Genomic DNA, 13716 nt, shown 5'->3' with positions numbered 1-13716 from the left:
AAGATGTATAATGATTTAAAACAAAATTATTGGTGGCCCGGAATGAAAAGAGATATCGTGAAGTATGTGGAGAAGTGTCTGACTTGTTTACAAGTCAAAGCAGAGCATCAAAAACCGTACGGTAAGCTGCAGCCATTAGACATTCCAGTTTGGAAGTGGGAACAAATTACGATGGACTTGCTGACCAAACTACCCAAAACTAGCCGTGGTTTTGACGCCATATGGGTAGTTGTGGATCGACTGACAAAAAGTGCACATTTTCTTCCGATTCGTGAGACTTACACATCAGAGAAAATGTCCGAAGTGTATACCAATGAGATTGTGGCGCGTCACGGAGTACCGATATCCATAGTGTCTGACAGAGATACCCGGTTTACTTCGGATTTTTGGCGTAGTTTCCAAGAACAAATGGGAACCAAGCTGTTCATTAGCACTGCTTACCATCCCCAAACGGATGGGCAAAGTGAGAGAACGATATAAACGTTGGAAGATATGTTGCGTGCTTGCATTATCGACTTCGGGGGCAGCTGGGATGTCCATTTACCTTTAGTCGAATTCTCGTATAACAACAGCTATCACGCGAGTATTAAAATGGCTCCATACGAGATGTTATATGGTAGAAAGTGCCGAACCCCAGTTTGTTGGGGAGAAGTTGGTCCACGGGGATTAGCTCAGAATGATATAATCCGAGCTACAAATTGTAAGATCGACTTGATCCGCACTCACTTAAAAGCAGCTCAGGATCGACAAAAATCGTATGCGGATAAACGAACGAGGCCAATAGAATTTCAAGTGGGCGATAAGGTAATGTTGAAAGTATCGCCGTGGAAAGGGATAATTCGATTTAAAAAGAGAGGAAAGTTGAGCCCAAGATTTATTGGGCCGTTCGAAATCGTGGAACGGGTTGGAAAGGTAGCATACCGTCTCGAGCTACCTGAGGAGTTGAGTGGAGTACACAGCACATTCCACGTGTCACATCTCCGTAAATGTTTAGCGGACGAAACTGCTCGTGTCCACTACAACGATATTGAGGTGGATAACAGCCTTAACTACGCGGTAAGGCCAATTGCAATTCTAGATCGTAAAGTGAAGAGTTTGAGAAACAAAAGGATTAATCAAGTGAAGGTTAAATGGGAACACCGGAAGGGTGCGGATACTACGTGGGAGTCCGAAGAAGAAATGCAACGGCTCTACCCTACGTTATTCGGTACGTAATTCGGTTTCGGGGACGAAACCCTCTTTAAAGGGGGTGGACTTGTAACATCCCGAAAATATAAGACTTTATAATAATATATAGTTTAAATAAACGAGAAGTTACTCATCTAGAAATGTAGTAACTTGGTTAACTAACATGTCTAAAATTAGCCTACAATGGGGTTAAAATAATAAAAATGGTTATGTTAATAAGTAGAGGGGCCAATATTGTCAAAATGAAACTCAATTTACTAGTTAGTAACAAATAAAAAAGAAAAAAATAAAACAAACACCCCCAAAAGCTATACTCTGGTCGACCAGAGAAACCCCAGGGGCGACACCCACCATTCCAAACCCTAGTTTACAAGAAATCCCACAAATTGAAGGCTTTAATCAGTTAGAAATCGAAATCCAAGCATAGAATCGTGATCACCTTGTCAAGGGGATCCTAAGGTATGTCAATTTAGGGCATTTTGATGCAACTTGAATCCTTACATATGAATGAAAATTTATGTTTAGCTTAAATTGGTGGTAGAAATTGTGAAATTTGGGAGTAATATGAAGTTTGGGGGCAAACCCTAGATAAATTCTTGTCCAACCTTTGCATGATGATGATATGGGTTAAAATCACTATGGTGAGTGATTACAAAGTTAGATGAACTTGGTAAACACTAGGGTTTAGATTGTTGCCTAGTGTAATTTGAGATTTTGAAATAGTCTCTAGGATTGTTATGCTAACAATATGTGTATGCTATAAGAATTAGGTTAATTGGAATGATGAACTCAAGTTATGAAATTAAATTAGATCATGTAGAAAGTCGACCCGCTAGGTGTTCGATGAAACGCCTAAATTAGGGTCAAAATGTTAAGGGTTTGATAAAACGCAGATTTGAAATGTGTTAATTAAACGATGCATTAAAGCTTAAGAAAGAGCTCTAAACGTGTTGTAAATTGAACTCTTTAGGCAAGGAATCCGGGACATCAAGCGGACACGCCGGAGGAGACATACGCGGAAAAGGAGTGCTTTAAAGGTAAGTGGCTTTGGTTTCGTTAAATTATGTATATTTGTTGAGCTTAGAGAATAGATAGATTGAATCTTTGAAAGACACGTTTGATGCCTTCTAAAGTGGCGTAGTTCACATGAACCTCAAACGGGTCAATATAAAGATTTGAACAAAAAAAAGGGGGTTTGATTTGTTAAAAGTGATGGTTTCACTAAACAATCAACCGGGTCGAATAATGGTGCAAATAGTAGTGACGACGTCCAATTACTTGGCAAAAATGATATCAAGTGAAAGTGAAATAGAACATGGGTTTGGCAAAGTAATATGCATGGTGTTAAGCCCCGGATGTTGGGTGAAAAACGCCTCAAGGTTACTAGTACATGGTAGTAAGTCCGTGTATTAAATTGAGCCAAATATCCAAATGGAGTTTTCAGTAACTAAGTCCGTAAACCAAGATTTTGGTAAAAATAATTATGTAGACACGTCGGTAATTTAAATACGGTCGTGTAGGAAAAAGAATCACTTGAAACGGACTTACGGATCAAAAGTTATGCCAATTTGTAGTTAGTAATGGGAAATACTTGAAGCTGGGAACTTACAGCACAACAGCAAGCAACATTCTGTGAAAAACAGGGCGTCGCGCGACGCCAAGGCCCTACGCGTCACGCGACGCCTCCAGCCCGGAAAAAATTTTATTTTCTTGATTGTTTGATGCTTGGAACTTGGTTATGCTTATTATATCTACACTAAAACATATGTTTGATTATGTTTTGACCTTAGGTGACTTGGAAATAATCGGAAGATGGTCGAGCTAGCTTTGGATGAACCGAACACTATCTACAAGCTTCCGCTTTAGTTTAACTTCAATGGTTTTTGTTTTAGACAAATGTAGAAAATTAACAATTTAGTTTTCGAATGTTTTAATTTAGTACTAGTTTGGCTAAACGTTTGTTACTTATGGAATCCATGTAAGGAATTTATGCTTTCTAAGTATGTTTTCACTTAAAAGGTTTCAAATGTTATTATAATCAAGTATATTTTAAAGGGTGTTACAAGAGAGCAGGGGGGTGTCGGCTGGAGTTTTTGGATAGGGTTTTAACAATCAATTTATGAGAAAAAACATGATTTACGCAATCAATTTAAGATGGAAAATTACACAAATACCTTTATTCACTTAATTAAATAGTAACAAATAATTACCATCATGCCATTCACTTAAAATCTCAAGATCATAAAAATCAAGGGCCCAGATCAGTTCACGCAGTTCACTCTTGGGATTTTGTTCACGTTTGAACCTAATCCTATATATATATATATATATATATATATATATATATATATATATATATATATATATATATATATATATATATATATATATATATAAAGGGGTTTATTAATTAAAAAAAGGGTTTGGTTATTGTTTGGTAATAAGTTTTGACAAGTTTGGAGGTGCGATACAGAAAAGCTGGTTCGTGCGTTTTTCAAAGGATTTGAGTTAGCGAGTACACGGGTTCTCGCTTTGGGCTGGTTCTGAAAAACAGTGTACGAATCACATTTCGGGGGATCATACTTTCGGGGGATCACAATTCAAAATCTAAAAAATGTCCTCTAAGAGAGAGGTGCTTGAGCAGGAACTTCAAGGATTCAGATACTTATATGGTGAATCTATAGAAGCACTTACAGGCCGGTTTGCTGAACTGCTCTCTGAAATGGAGAAGGCTGAGATTGAGGTGTCTACTCACTCGAGCAACAGAAAGCTTCTGGATGCTATAAAAAAGATTCCAGATCAGGTGAACTGTAGTTGGTTTAGCAATGTTAATCAGATAATATTGACAACCGACTGCTACTGTTACAAAATTAAGACGAATGAGCTGATCTCACTCATCAAATCATATGACAATGCTGACAAGCAGTCTACTCAAGGCAGCACATCTACTGCAGTTTGCTCACCCACTTGTACTCCTACTGCTCCATTCCCTGCTACAGTTTGCTCATCAACTTCTGCTGATTCATCACAAAATTCAGAATCAGGTTGCTGTACAGGTACTCAAATTCATGACTTTACTCCCACAATCAAAGAGGTATGTGTAGACGATATCTGTTGTACTCCTAAATGTAGGGAAAAGGTTAAAGGGTTCAAAGAGCAGGCAGACTCGCTCGTTATGCAACTTCAATATACAAGATCTAATAATTATGAATTTAAAAAGAAATTAGACGGATACAAGGATATGGTGGAGGCTCAGAAGCTTGATATCCATAAGTTGCATAACGATCTGAGTGAGGCAAATTGTAGATATCTCCACTTTAAGGAATTGTCTGAAAAACTAACTGTTGAACTCGGTAATCTAAAATCAACTTTTGAAAACACAGAGTTTAATTTTAAAAAGTTTGATGTATCAAGTGAAAAAGTTGAAAATATGATTAATCAACAGTTAAAATACAGTAAGAAGGAAATGAGGAATAAGGGATTGGGATTCGTATGTATACCTCCACCATACAATCACAATTACACCTCTCTTCCTATCACTGAGGAGGAGATAGACAATCTGCCTAAAATGGAGTATGGAAAACCCAATGACATCAAAGTTGAGCCGCTAAAATCAACAAAAGTTAAAATCACAAAACCTAAAAGAGAAGAAACAAAGACAACTGAACTAGCATCTGCACCTGTCTTTGTAAAATCAAATGATGTCTATAAGAAAACAGAGACATTGGGTTTTGAGAAAAATAAAGAATCGGCAAAAACACCAACTGAGCAAGTTGCTCCATCTGATTCCAAATGTGAATCACCTGAAGCAACTGATTCTGAGAAATTGGAATTAGTTGAATCTTGTGAATCCAACTATGAATCTTCTGGAGCAGCTGACTCAGTAGAAGAAGATTCAGCGGAGCCACTACAAAAGGAATGCAAGTCAAATGGTTCAGCTGGATCAAGTAGTGAAACAGTGACTGAGCCAACATCTGAAATTGAAATAACAAGGCCAGTCCCTGGTTTTAAGTGTGTGAATGTTACTGATGCTTCTACTTCATGTGCAGATGTGGTAATAATTGAGGATTGGGTTGAGGGGGATGATATTGTTTGCCAAAAGGTTGACGATGTTTGTTCGAAAACATCAAATTTGTCTGCTGATGCTCCTCCTTATGTGAGAAAGGCTGTTTTTGAGCCAGCTTTGAGAGGCCCTACAAATAAATATGTGCCTCCAAAGCCAACACTTAGAAATGAAAATGCTAAATACAGTAAATATGCTAACTGTTGTAAACATAAACAAATGAAGCAGGGGAGAAAGTCTGAACAGTTTGTAAACAAATCATCCAACAATTGTTATAACTCTTACTCAACATCAGTTAGATTCGGATCGGGATATGCTCCTTACGTGAAAAAGCAAACATGCTACAACTGTGGCATACCCGGTCACATTGCAAGAAATTGCACACGTCGTCCCTATGTGCCATACTATACACAGCATCAGAGGGTTACACCAAGGGACAAATCTTATTCTAAGCCAATGAAGGTTGAAAAACCTAAGGCAACGATGAATAAGCATCCCCAGGTTAAACCATCTGATGGGGATTGGAATGCTGCCAAAGCTAAAAGAAAACAAGCTTTGAAACCTAAACAAGTTTTGAAAAATAAAAAGGTTGAAAAGCTAAAATAAAACAAGCTTTGAAACCTAAACAAGTTTTGAAAAATAAAAAGGTTGAAAAGCAAACAGTTTTGCCAAAGGCACCTAAGAAATTAGAGAAGCCTAAACAAGTTTGGAAGGCAAAACATAAAGCAGCAACATCACCAGTCCTTGAATCAAAAGGGGGCATGTGTTTTTGAGAAGTGTCTTATGTTGATGCTTCAGGAATACCCAGGACCATGATGGCCTGGGTACCAATGTCTTACTAATCTCCTTACTTTTCAGGGACAACCAAGGAGGAGCTGTTGACAATCCTTGGATGTTGATAGCGGTTGTTCCAGAGACAAAATGGGTAACATTTCACTGTTGCAAAATGTATATTCATTAACAGTTGATATGTTTCTTTTGAGGAGATAAGATCAGCGAAAAGGTACAATTTTGAATTTCGTATTCTAATTTCGATATTGATTAGTGTTAAATCTTATGATGGAACGGTTAAACAAAAACAACAAAAATATTTTCATTTTCTTTCGTTTCAATCTTTGTACATAGTTTTCGTTGTTAGGTAAATTTGCGCATAAGATTTACGCACAAATTTAGGGGGATATCTTGAGATATCTGTAAATAGAGAAAATGAGAAAACACAAAAACATTCGAAAAACATAAAAATCAAAAATATTTTGTTGCATATATGGGAAATGAAATAATTTCACTATGTGGATTAAGGCTGACTTGTGTAAGACCAATATTGAAATGGTCCGACTCTAGAGCGATATGTTGGTAGGCTTTATCCTGATGGCTAGATTCTTTGACTGGTTATGTGCAGAACATTAATATTATTCTATGACCTCAGGAAAAGAACGTCACTTGGAATTAGGACATAGCTATTTGAATGCGTGTGTGATGTCCCGATACACACAATTTCGTTCTAGTTCTGAAATCTTTTCTGACCAACTCGTGTATCTCCTCTGTTTTGCGAGAGCAAAGACCTGGAGGTGCTAGGCAACGTCGGCTTCTGTTTTGCGTGAGCAAAGACCTAGCTGTACGTTGTCGTGCTATAGATCAAATACACCCGAAGGAGGCCCTCTAGTGCCCAAAAGAAACCCAAAAATAAAACCTATATCAAACTGAGAAAATCTCATTTGACTTGTATACTATATCCATCTCTGCTGCTGATCTATTCTGTTCTCTTCTCAATCCAGTCCCAGTCAAGATTTCAGAATCCTAGAACGGGCTTGTGAAATATGTGGTAGGGAAACTGCATGTATGATAGCATGTTCTGATTTAAAATTCCAGGAATTGATTGTGATTGAATTGAGTGTTCATATTAATTAAATTGAAAAACATGATAAATCAGTTGCAGACCGTCACTTGAAAAAGGCCTAGGGAGATAAGTTTAAGTGGACAAATATACTGGCAATCACTCGGATCACCCAAAGTAAATTAATGTTGATAAGTGTAGTCTGGCCCGAAACACTGTGATTTGATCCTATTGCAATTGTAATTGTATATTAGTTTCTTTGTTTATTTGTGTTTCAAATTTTAAAAATTATAAATCCAAAAATAGTGTTTTATTCTTATAAAATTAAAAAAAATAGAGTGTTTATTTGTTTTATTAGAATTCTAACCGTTCTTGAAGATTTGATTGATCGTTATAAACTGAATGAAATTTGAATTGTGAAATTCGAGTACAAATACTTGGATGTACCAAGTGTTCATGTGGTATTTCCTTCTGTTGCACATAAATGTTTGCTTATGAATTTCTGAGTATGTGGAGAATTTAAAATTCAAATCAAGAAACAGGGGTTGTTGAAGATTGAGATGTTGTTGGCTGCTGACAAAGCATGAAGCATCACAACAACAAGATGTGCCTGAGTCAGAAGTATCAGATACAAGTCATCATCTAACAGTGATAATACATTTGAAGAAGTACCTATAAACCTGCTTGAAAGAGAAGACATTAACAAAGAAAAAAGTTGCTAAGAATCCTCCTCCTGCATTCTTTTCAACAAGATTTTTCAAGCAAAGCTGATCGTGATTAAGAAGAGCTAAAAGCCCAAGTTTGAAGATTAAATGATGAAGTATCTTCCCATAGAAACATGATGAAGACTGTAGTTTGATAAAGACAGCATAAACCTAGGGGGATATTGTAAGGCCCTATAATTGAGTAGGTTTACGCTTATCTTTATCAAACACAATTATAGGCTATTAGGCTTAGTCTTGTAGTGGGTTAGATAATATTGTAATAAGTCATGTGGGCTAATTAAGTGATTTGGGCCTGTTTGGTTAGTAATGTGCATGTGGGCCTAGCCCAACTTGTAATTAGGTCACCCTATGTAACTATAAATAGGGTGAGCCTAGGTCATTATTTGGTTGGCTGTTCAGATTATAGTTCTTCTAGTCATTTTCGAATTCTTGTCGGTGTACCAGACGGTTCTTAGAAACTGTGTGCACGTCGGTTAATTCAATCATTTTTGTTCTTGTTCTTATCACTTTCATCAGTATTCCGCACTCGTGATTGTGATTTTGATATCCGATTGATAGTTTTGGGACTTACAATATCGACCCTCCAAGCTTCACCCGAAGACCAAAAACAACAAATTAGAAGACAAGCACGGGGTCGTGCCAGCAAGGCATGGGTTTGTGCCCCACTCAAGATTCCAGAAAGAAGAAGACAAACAAAAGCAGACAAGAGACACGAGGCCGTGTCACAAGGACACGGGTCGTGGTCAACTTCCAGATATTCAAATCTTGGATAGTACAGCAAGTACAACGACCATGGGGCCGGGCAAGCATCCGGACTGACAAGCTCATTAAATGAAGACAGAGAAGAAGCAGTGCACAGAGTTGTGTAAAGCTTCTGTTTCCAGCTATAAATAGGGGTGTTTGGTTCAATTATAATCCATCCCTTGGCAAACTACTTCTCTCACACGTGCCACCCCTCCACCACCATAATACCACCATCATCCACCACATTCATCCATCATCCATCTTTAGAGTGTGTGTAGTAGTCTCGAGATCCAAGGTTGATTTTAAGAGTTTTTGTCAAACAAAGGCCATGCTTGGCTAATCTCTTGCATCACTTGGTGAAGACAAGTCATTTATGTATTACTTTTGATTTCCAAGCTTTGGTTAACTTTTTAATTGGGTTTGTATTAATGAGTTTGATATCTAGTTTTTTTATATTGAAAGTGAACCTTTATTCTATCATCTCTTTGTGTTTTGTTGATTCACTCATTCGTATCTTTATAGTCAATATAAAGCGCGTTAACTGCCTAGAAGGGGGTTAGAAGGATGGTTTGGGTAAAATTCTTGCCTCGTTCATTGTATAGATCCTGCGAGGACTTGATTCAAGCTTATTAGGACTTCCTCTGAGGCATATAGCATCAAATCGGGGGAAGTTAGAACGGCTTGAATCCCTTATAAATAAACTACTATTAAAACCTTAAACCGGCCTTGCAGGACTGTATCCCTGCTGACTCATACTAATATGGCCGAAGGTAGCGTTGCCTCCAAAAGAAGCAGATGCCACATTTTGCATTAATTACTTACTTAGTAATCTTTCAATATTCCGGCCTTGCGGGACTGTATCCCTAGAAGGACATGCTACTTTAACTAAGATAATCTCTTAAAAAAACCCAAAGTGCAAAAATCATCTAAGGATATATAGATGACGAGTCGGAACCAAGTGATTCTATATTGCCTATTTGTTTATTTTATTACTTTCTTTTATTTCTTTAATTTACTTATTAAAAATCTTTTCTCAAAAATTTGATTAGATTAGACGTTGACGATATTCCGGTATTAAAAGCTCTTGTGTCCTTGGACGACCTCGGTATCTTACCATCACTATACTACGCCAACGATGGGTGCACTTGCACTAGCGTGTTGTAGAGAGTGATAGTGTCATATCGTGTTTTATAAATATAAAGCATGAATAATGAGTGAAAAGTACTAAAAATATAATAAAGATATACACACCCTCGCTCACGTTAAGTTTTTGGCATCATTGTCAGGGACACACGGATTTTAAGAAAGTTTAAAATCGGCGGCCTAATATATTTATGCTTTTCTAGTTTTTATTTTTGGTCTTTCTTTTTTTCTTCAATCTTTTTTACTTGCTGTAGGAATAACACGAGGCCGTGTCTGATCACACACGGGGTCGTGCCCATAAAACAGTTTCTAGAAAACAGTACCGTTTGATCTTAGCGGTTAAAACCTCATCCGAAAAATATGGATGTTAATGATTATTTTTACCCCCGCCACTTTTACGGTGAATGGTGTCATTTATGTTAATGATTATTTTTACCCACTACCTAATACACCCATCCTGGGACGGCCACCTTAAGATGGGTGGGAGTAAAAAACGATGACTATCATCCACCTGAATGCCATCAGAACTCATCTATAAAAGACATAAGCTCCGAAGAATTATGTCAAATATAAAAAAAGGATTCTCCAAAAACTCAAAGAAATAGAATCCATGATGAAGGCACGATATTCAGCAAGGAACAAAAACGACGGAGATTTGTTGGAGCCACATTCAGAAATAAACAATGCCAAAGCCAACAATTGTACCCTAACTTCTTGCGAAAACGAAGGCGATAGTCATCCATGTATCGGCCTCGCAATGAAGGACTCCTTAACGGCTTGTGAATTTCACACCAACGGTTTAGACGAGAGCGAGTCGACTCACACCTTCTTTAACAAGAACCCGTAAAAGGTAAATAAAGGATGGTTTCGCCCTCCTACTTTTAGCTTAGGTTTCTTCCTTTCCGATAACCTCTTGCGTTTTCGTATATCTCGCCAAAGCATAAGGTACATTCGGCACTTCGGTGTTGTTCTAACCAGTACGGAACCTCCCGATAAAACATGGTTCCTTAAAAATTCCGACAAAACTTCATAAAACCCTAAAAACACAGGGTTGTGCTCATCACACATGGATCGTGCCCAACCTATCCTCCAAACACTAGGGCGTGATAGATAAACACGAGGCTGTGCCTCCCGTATTTTTCAGCACGGGGTCATGTCAACCTTGACATGGTCTGTGTGTGACTAACGGGCAACCTTCACTGACTCGTTGCAGGAGACACGGGGTTGTGCTTCCTGGACATGGGGTGTGTTGACATGCTGTCACTTTCTATAAAGTCAGCCATGAGGAGAATGTTGGACCCATTCCTAAAAGACCAAGATATTTCCTGATCTCACACACATACCTGAAAAGGTAGGTTGTTAAAAAAGGTTTCTTTAAACCCTCTTGTCTTTACAACTTTTAGTCATTTTTCCTTCTTCAACCTTCAATAACCTCCATTGAAGCTTCAAGCTTCAAAGCTTCAATTGTTAGGTTAAGAGCATGATTTTTAGTCTAAAACTTTTGCAAAACTATTATTTTATAACATTATCTTAAGTTATTTACGTTCAGAAAAGCAAAAAAAAAACAGTTTTAACTTGAAATAAAGTTTCTTGGGTTGAAATATCAGAGCAGTTGAAGCAGCACAGGGTCGTGCCTCACAAGCACGGGGCCGTGTAGCTTGTCTGTTACTCAAAACGTTAACGGTTTGTCATGTTTAACTATCATGTCGAGCCAACAAAGTGGTACATCTTCAACAAGCTCACGAAACAACCGAAGAGGAAGAAGGCTCTCAATTGAAGCCACTCTAGTCCGACCTTAAGACTTCAAGTTGTGGACAGGGGCGGACCTACGTTACGAGGAACGGGGTCCCCGGACCCTAATCTTTTTTTAAAAAGTAGTAGAAATGGTATATAAAATTGTCTATGGACCCCATAAAATAATTTAGTTGGACCCCATAAAAATGAAAGTGAGTTTAGTGCAGTGGTAAAACCCCTTGTTTACACACAAAAGGTCATGGGTACGACACCTGTTTCTTTGTTTTTTTGTGTTTTTTTTTGGACCCCATTGTCCAAAAATCCTGGGTCCGACACTGGTTGTGGAATCATATGCTTTTTGTGTATGGCATGCGTACTTTGGTATGGTCGGCACATACAAGGATATTATTGTTGTAGAGCAAACGCTTGTCATTGACGACATGATTGATGGAGATGCATCCAATTCTTCATTTTTTGTTAATGGTGTGTAGTACAGGTATGGTTAATATCTTACAAATGGTATTTATGTGGATTGGGCTACGTTTCTCAAAGCATTTACATTCCCGCAAGAGGAAAAAGGATACATTTCCAGAAAAAAAGAATCAACAAGGAAAGATACTAGGCGGACACTTGGATATGGAGTATCATTGCACAACCGGCACAATTGTAAGACATATCAATATTGAGGAACATTATGTACCCTTACATTGTTTTACATAATATGATCTTAGAGGACTCAGGGAAAAAGATTTGACAAGGCTACGAAAAGGGCCTCCAACCGGATGCTAGTAAACTAAACTTTGATGTGAAACGTGATAATCAGGCGAAAATACGTTGTTCGGAAACAAATGCTAATCTCAAAGCGGACTTGGTAGAACATCTTTGGGTGGATAGTGACAATCGTGCCAATGATGGCGATGATGCCAGTTATGATGATGACGATGAAGGCAATGATTAGTTTTTTTAGTATTTATAAATGTTTTATTGGTATTGTAATGAACAATAATATATTCATATAAACTAGTCTTAAGCCCCCCGCGTTGCGGTGCAGGGGGTGTAATAGCATGCTACTAGCGTTGCAGGTTGGGGAGTAAAACCATGTCACACCCCCAAAAATCCACATGCGGAGTATCACCGCTTGGGAGCGTGACTGACCAGGATCAAGCCACCAATCATATCGAACACAGCATTTAATAATAAAAGTAGATAATGTAATTCATCACGACATGATTGATGTTCAAAACCAAACATTGTTTAAGTAGCGGAAGCATGTAAGTAAACCCAACATAAATAATAGTGTATGAAAAGTCATAAGTGTTTAATTAAGCATTCATGATCCATGCTCCACAACGACCTGCTCCTCCCTGTGCAAGCTCCGTGTATCTAACGACCTGCAAGGCATGTAACAGAGGATCAACAACTAGTTGAGCGAGTTCACAGTTTATAGTTCAGTAATTGTAGTAGTATAGTAAGCCTTGTATTTGTTCGTTATGTCATGTATCGTATTAGTTCGTATCGCGGCCCTCTAGGCATGTATGCGAAGATTAAGTAAAGTTCTCAACTATTCTAGACTAGGTATATTTGTATCGCGGCCACCCGGCACCTGTGCGAAGTTTAGTGAATAGTTCGCAGCCTTTCTAGGCATGTGTGCGAAGATCAGTCATAATATCGCGGCCAACCCTGGCGTGTATGCGAAGATCAGTTCAATTAGTATCACTAGTCTAGCAGTATTTTAACCAATCACCCTCCTCACCCGAGGATCATATCACTACGTTCCATTATAGATAAGTACCAGTAATATCAAATCCCATTCCCACCCTGGGAACCCCATGCCTTGGCTGTGTGAACTCACCTTGGTTTGCTCGGTATGCTAGGTTATGCACTCACAAGTAATCAATCAAGTCCTATTGTATGCACGTATAATAATCAGTTTCGAATTCGCAATATTTCACATGTAATCTATGTTTCACGCAAATGTTCATCACAGTTTGTACTAACATAATTATTGATTCACATTCTTGGGAGAGTCGCAGTCTTAACGATGTTAGCAACTTATCAACGTTTACAAACATAACAGGAATGATACGGTCACACCGTTAATTAACTAGCAGGGTATACTAATTGAGTTAACAACAGTTAACCACTTACATAGTCATGCACGTAACTTAACAAAGTGACCAACTTAACAGGTTCAATCATGATATAACATACATTCATGGCTCTATGTTAACAACACAAAAGTCGGACATGGGGAGGGGCTGCCCCCTTCAAAAACTCGGACTCCC

At 38.2% G+C, this 13716-nt stretch overlaps 1 protein-coding gene across 1 annotated transcript; it reads left to right on the top strand.

The window, feature by feature from the left end:
- The first annotated feature begins 591 nt into the window (after window positions 1–591).
- Window positions 592–1215, top strand: LOC110881181. Its single transcript, XM_022129528.1, has one exon. The coding sequence runs from the start codon at window positions 592–594 to the stop codon at window positions 1213–1215; it is 624 nt and encodes a 207-aa protein (XP_021985220.1).
- Window positions 1216–13716: the final 12501 nt, after the last annotated feature.

The sequence above is a fragment of the Helianthus annuus genome, chromosome 10 (assembly GCF_002127325.2).
Source record: "Helianthus annuus cultivar XRQ/B chromosome 10, HanXRQr2.0-SUNRISE, whole genome shotgun sequence".
Classification (NCBI taxonomy): Eukaryota; Viridiplantae; Streptophyta; class Magnoliopsida; order Asterales; family Asteraceae; genus Helianthus; species Helianthus annuus.
Note: the sequence above shows the minus strand (reverse complement) of the source record. Positions and strands in the feature narration are given on the sequence as shown.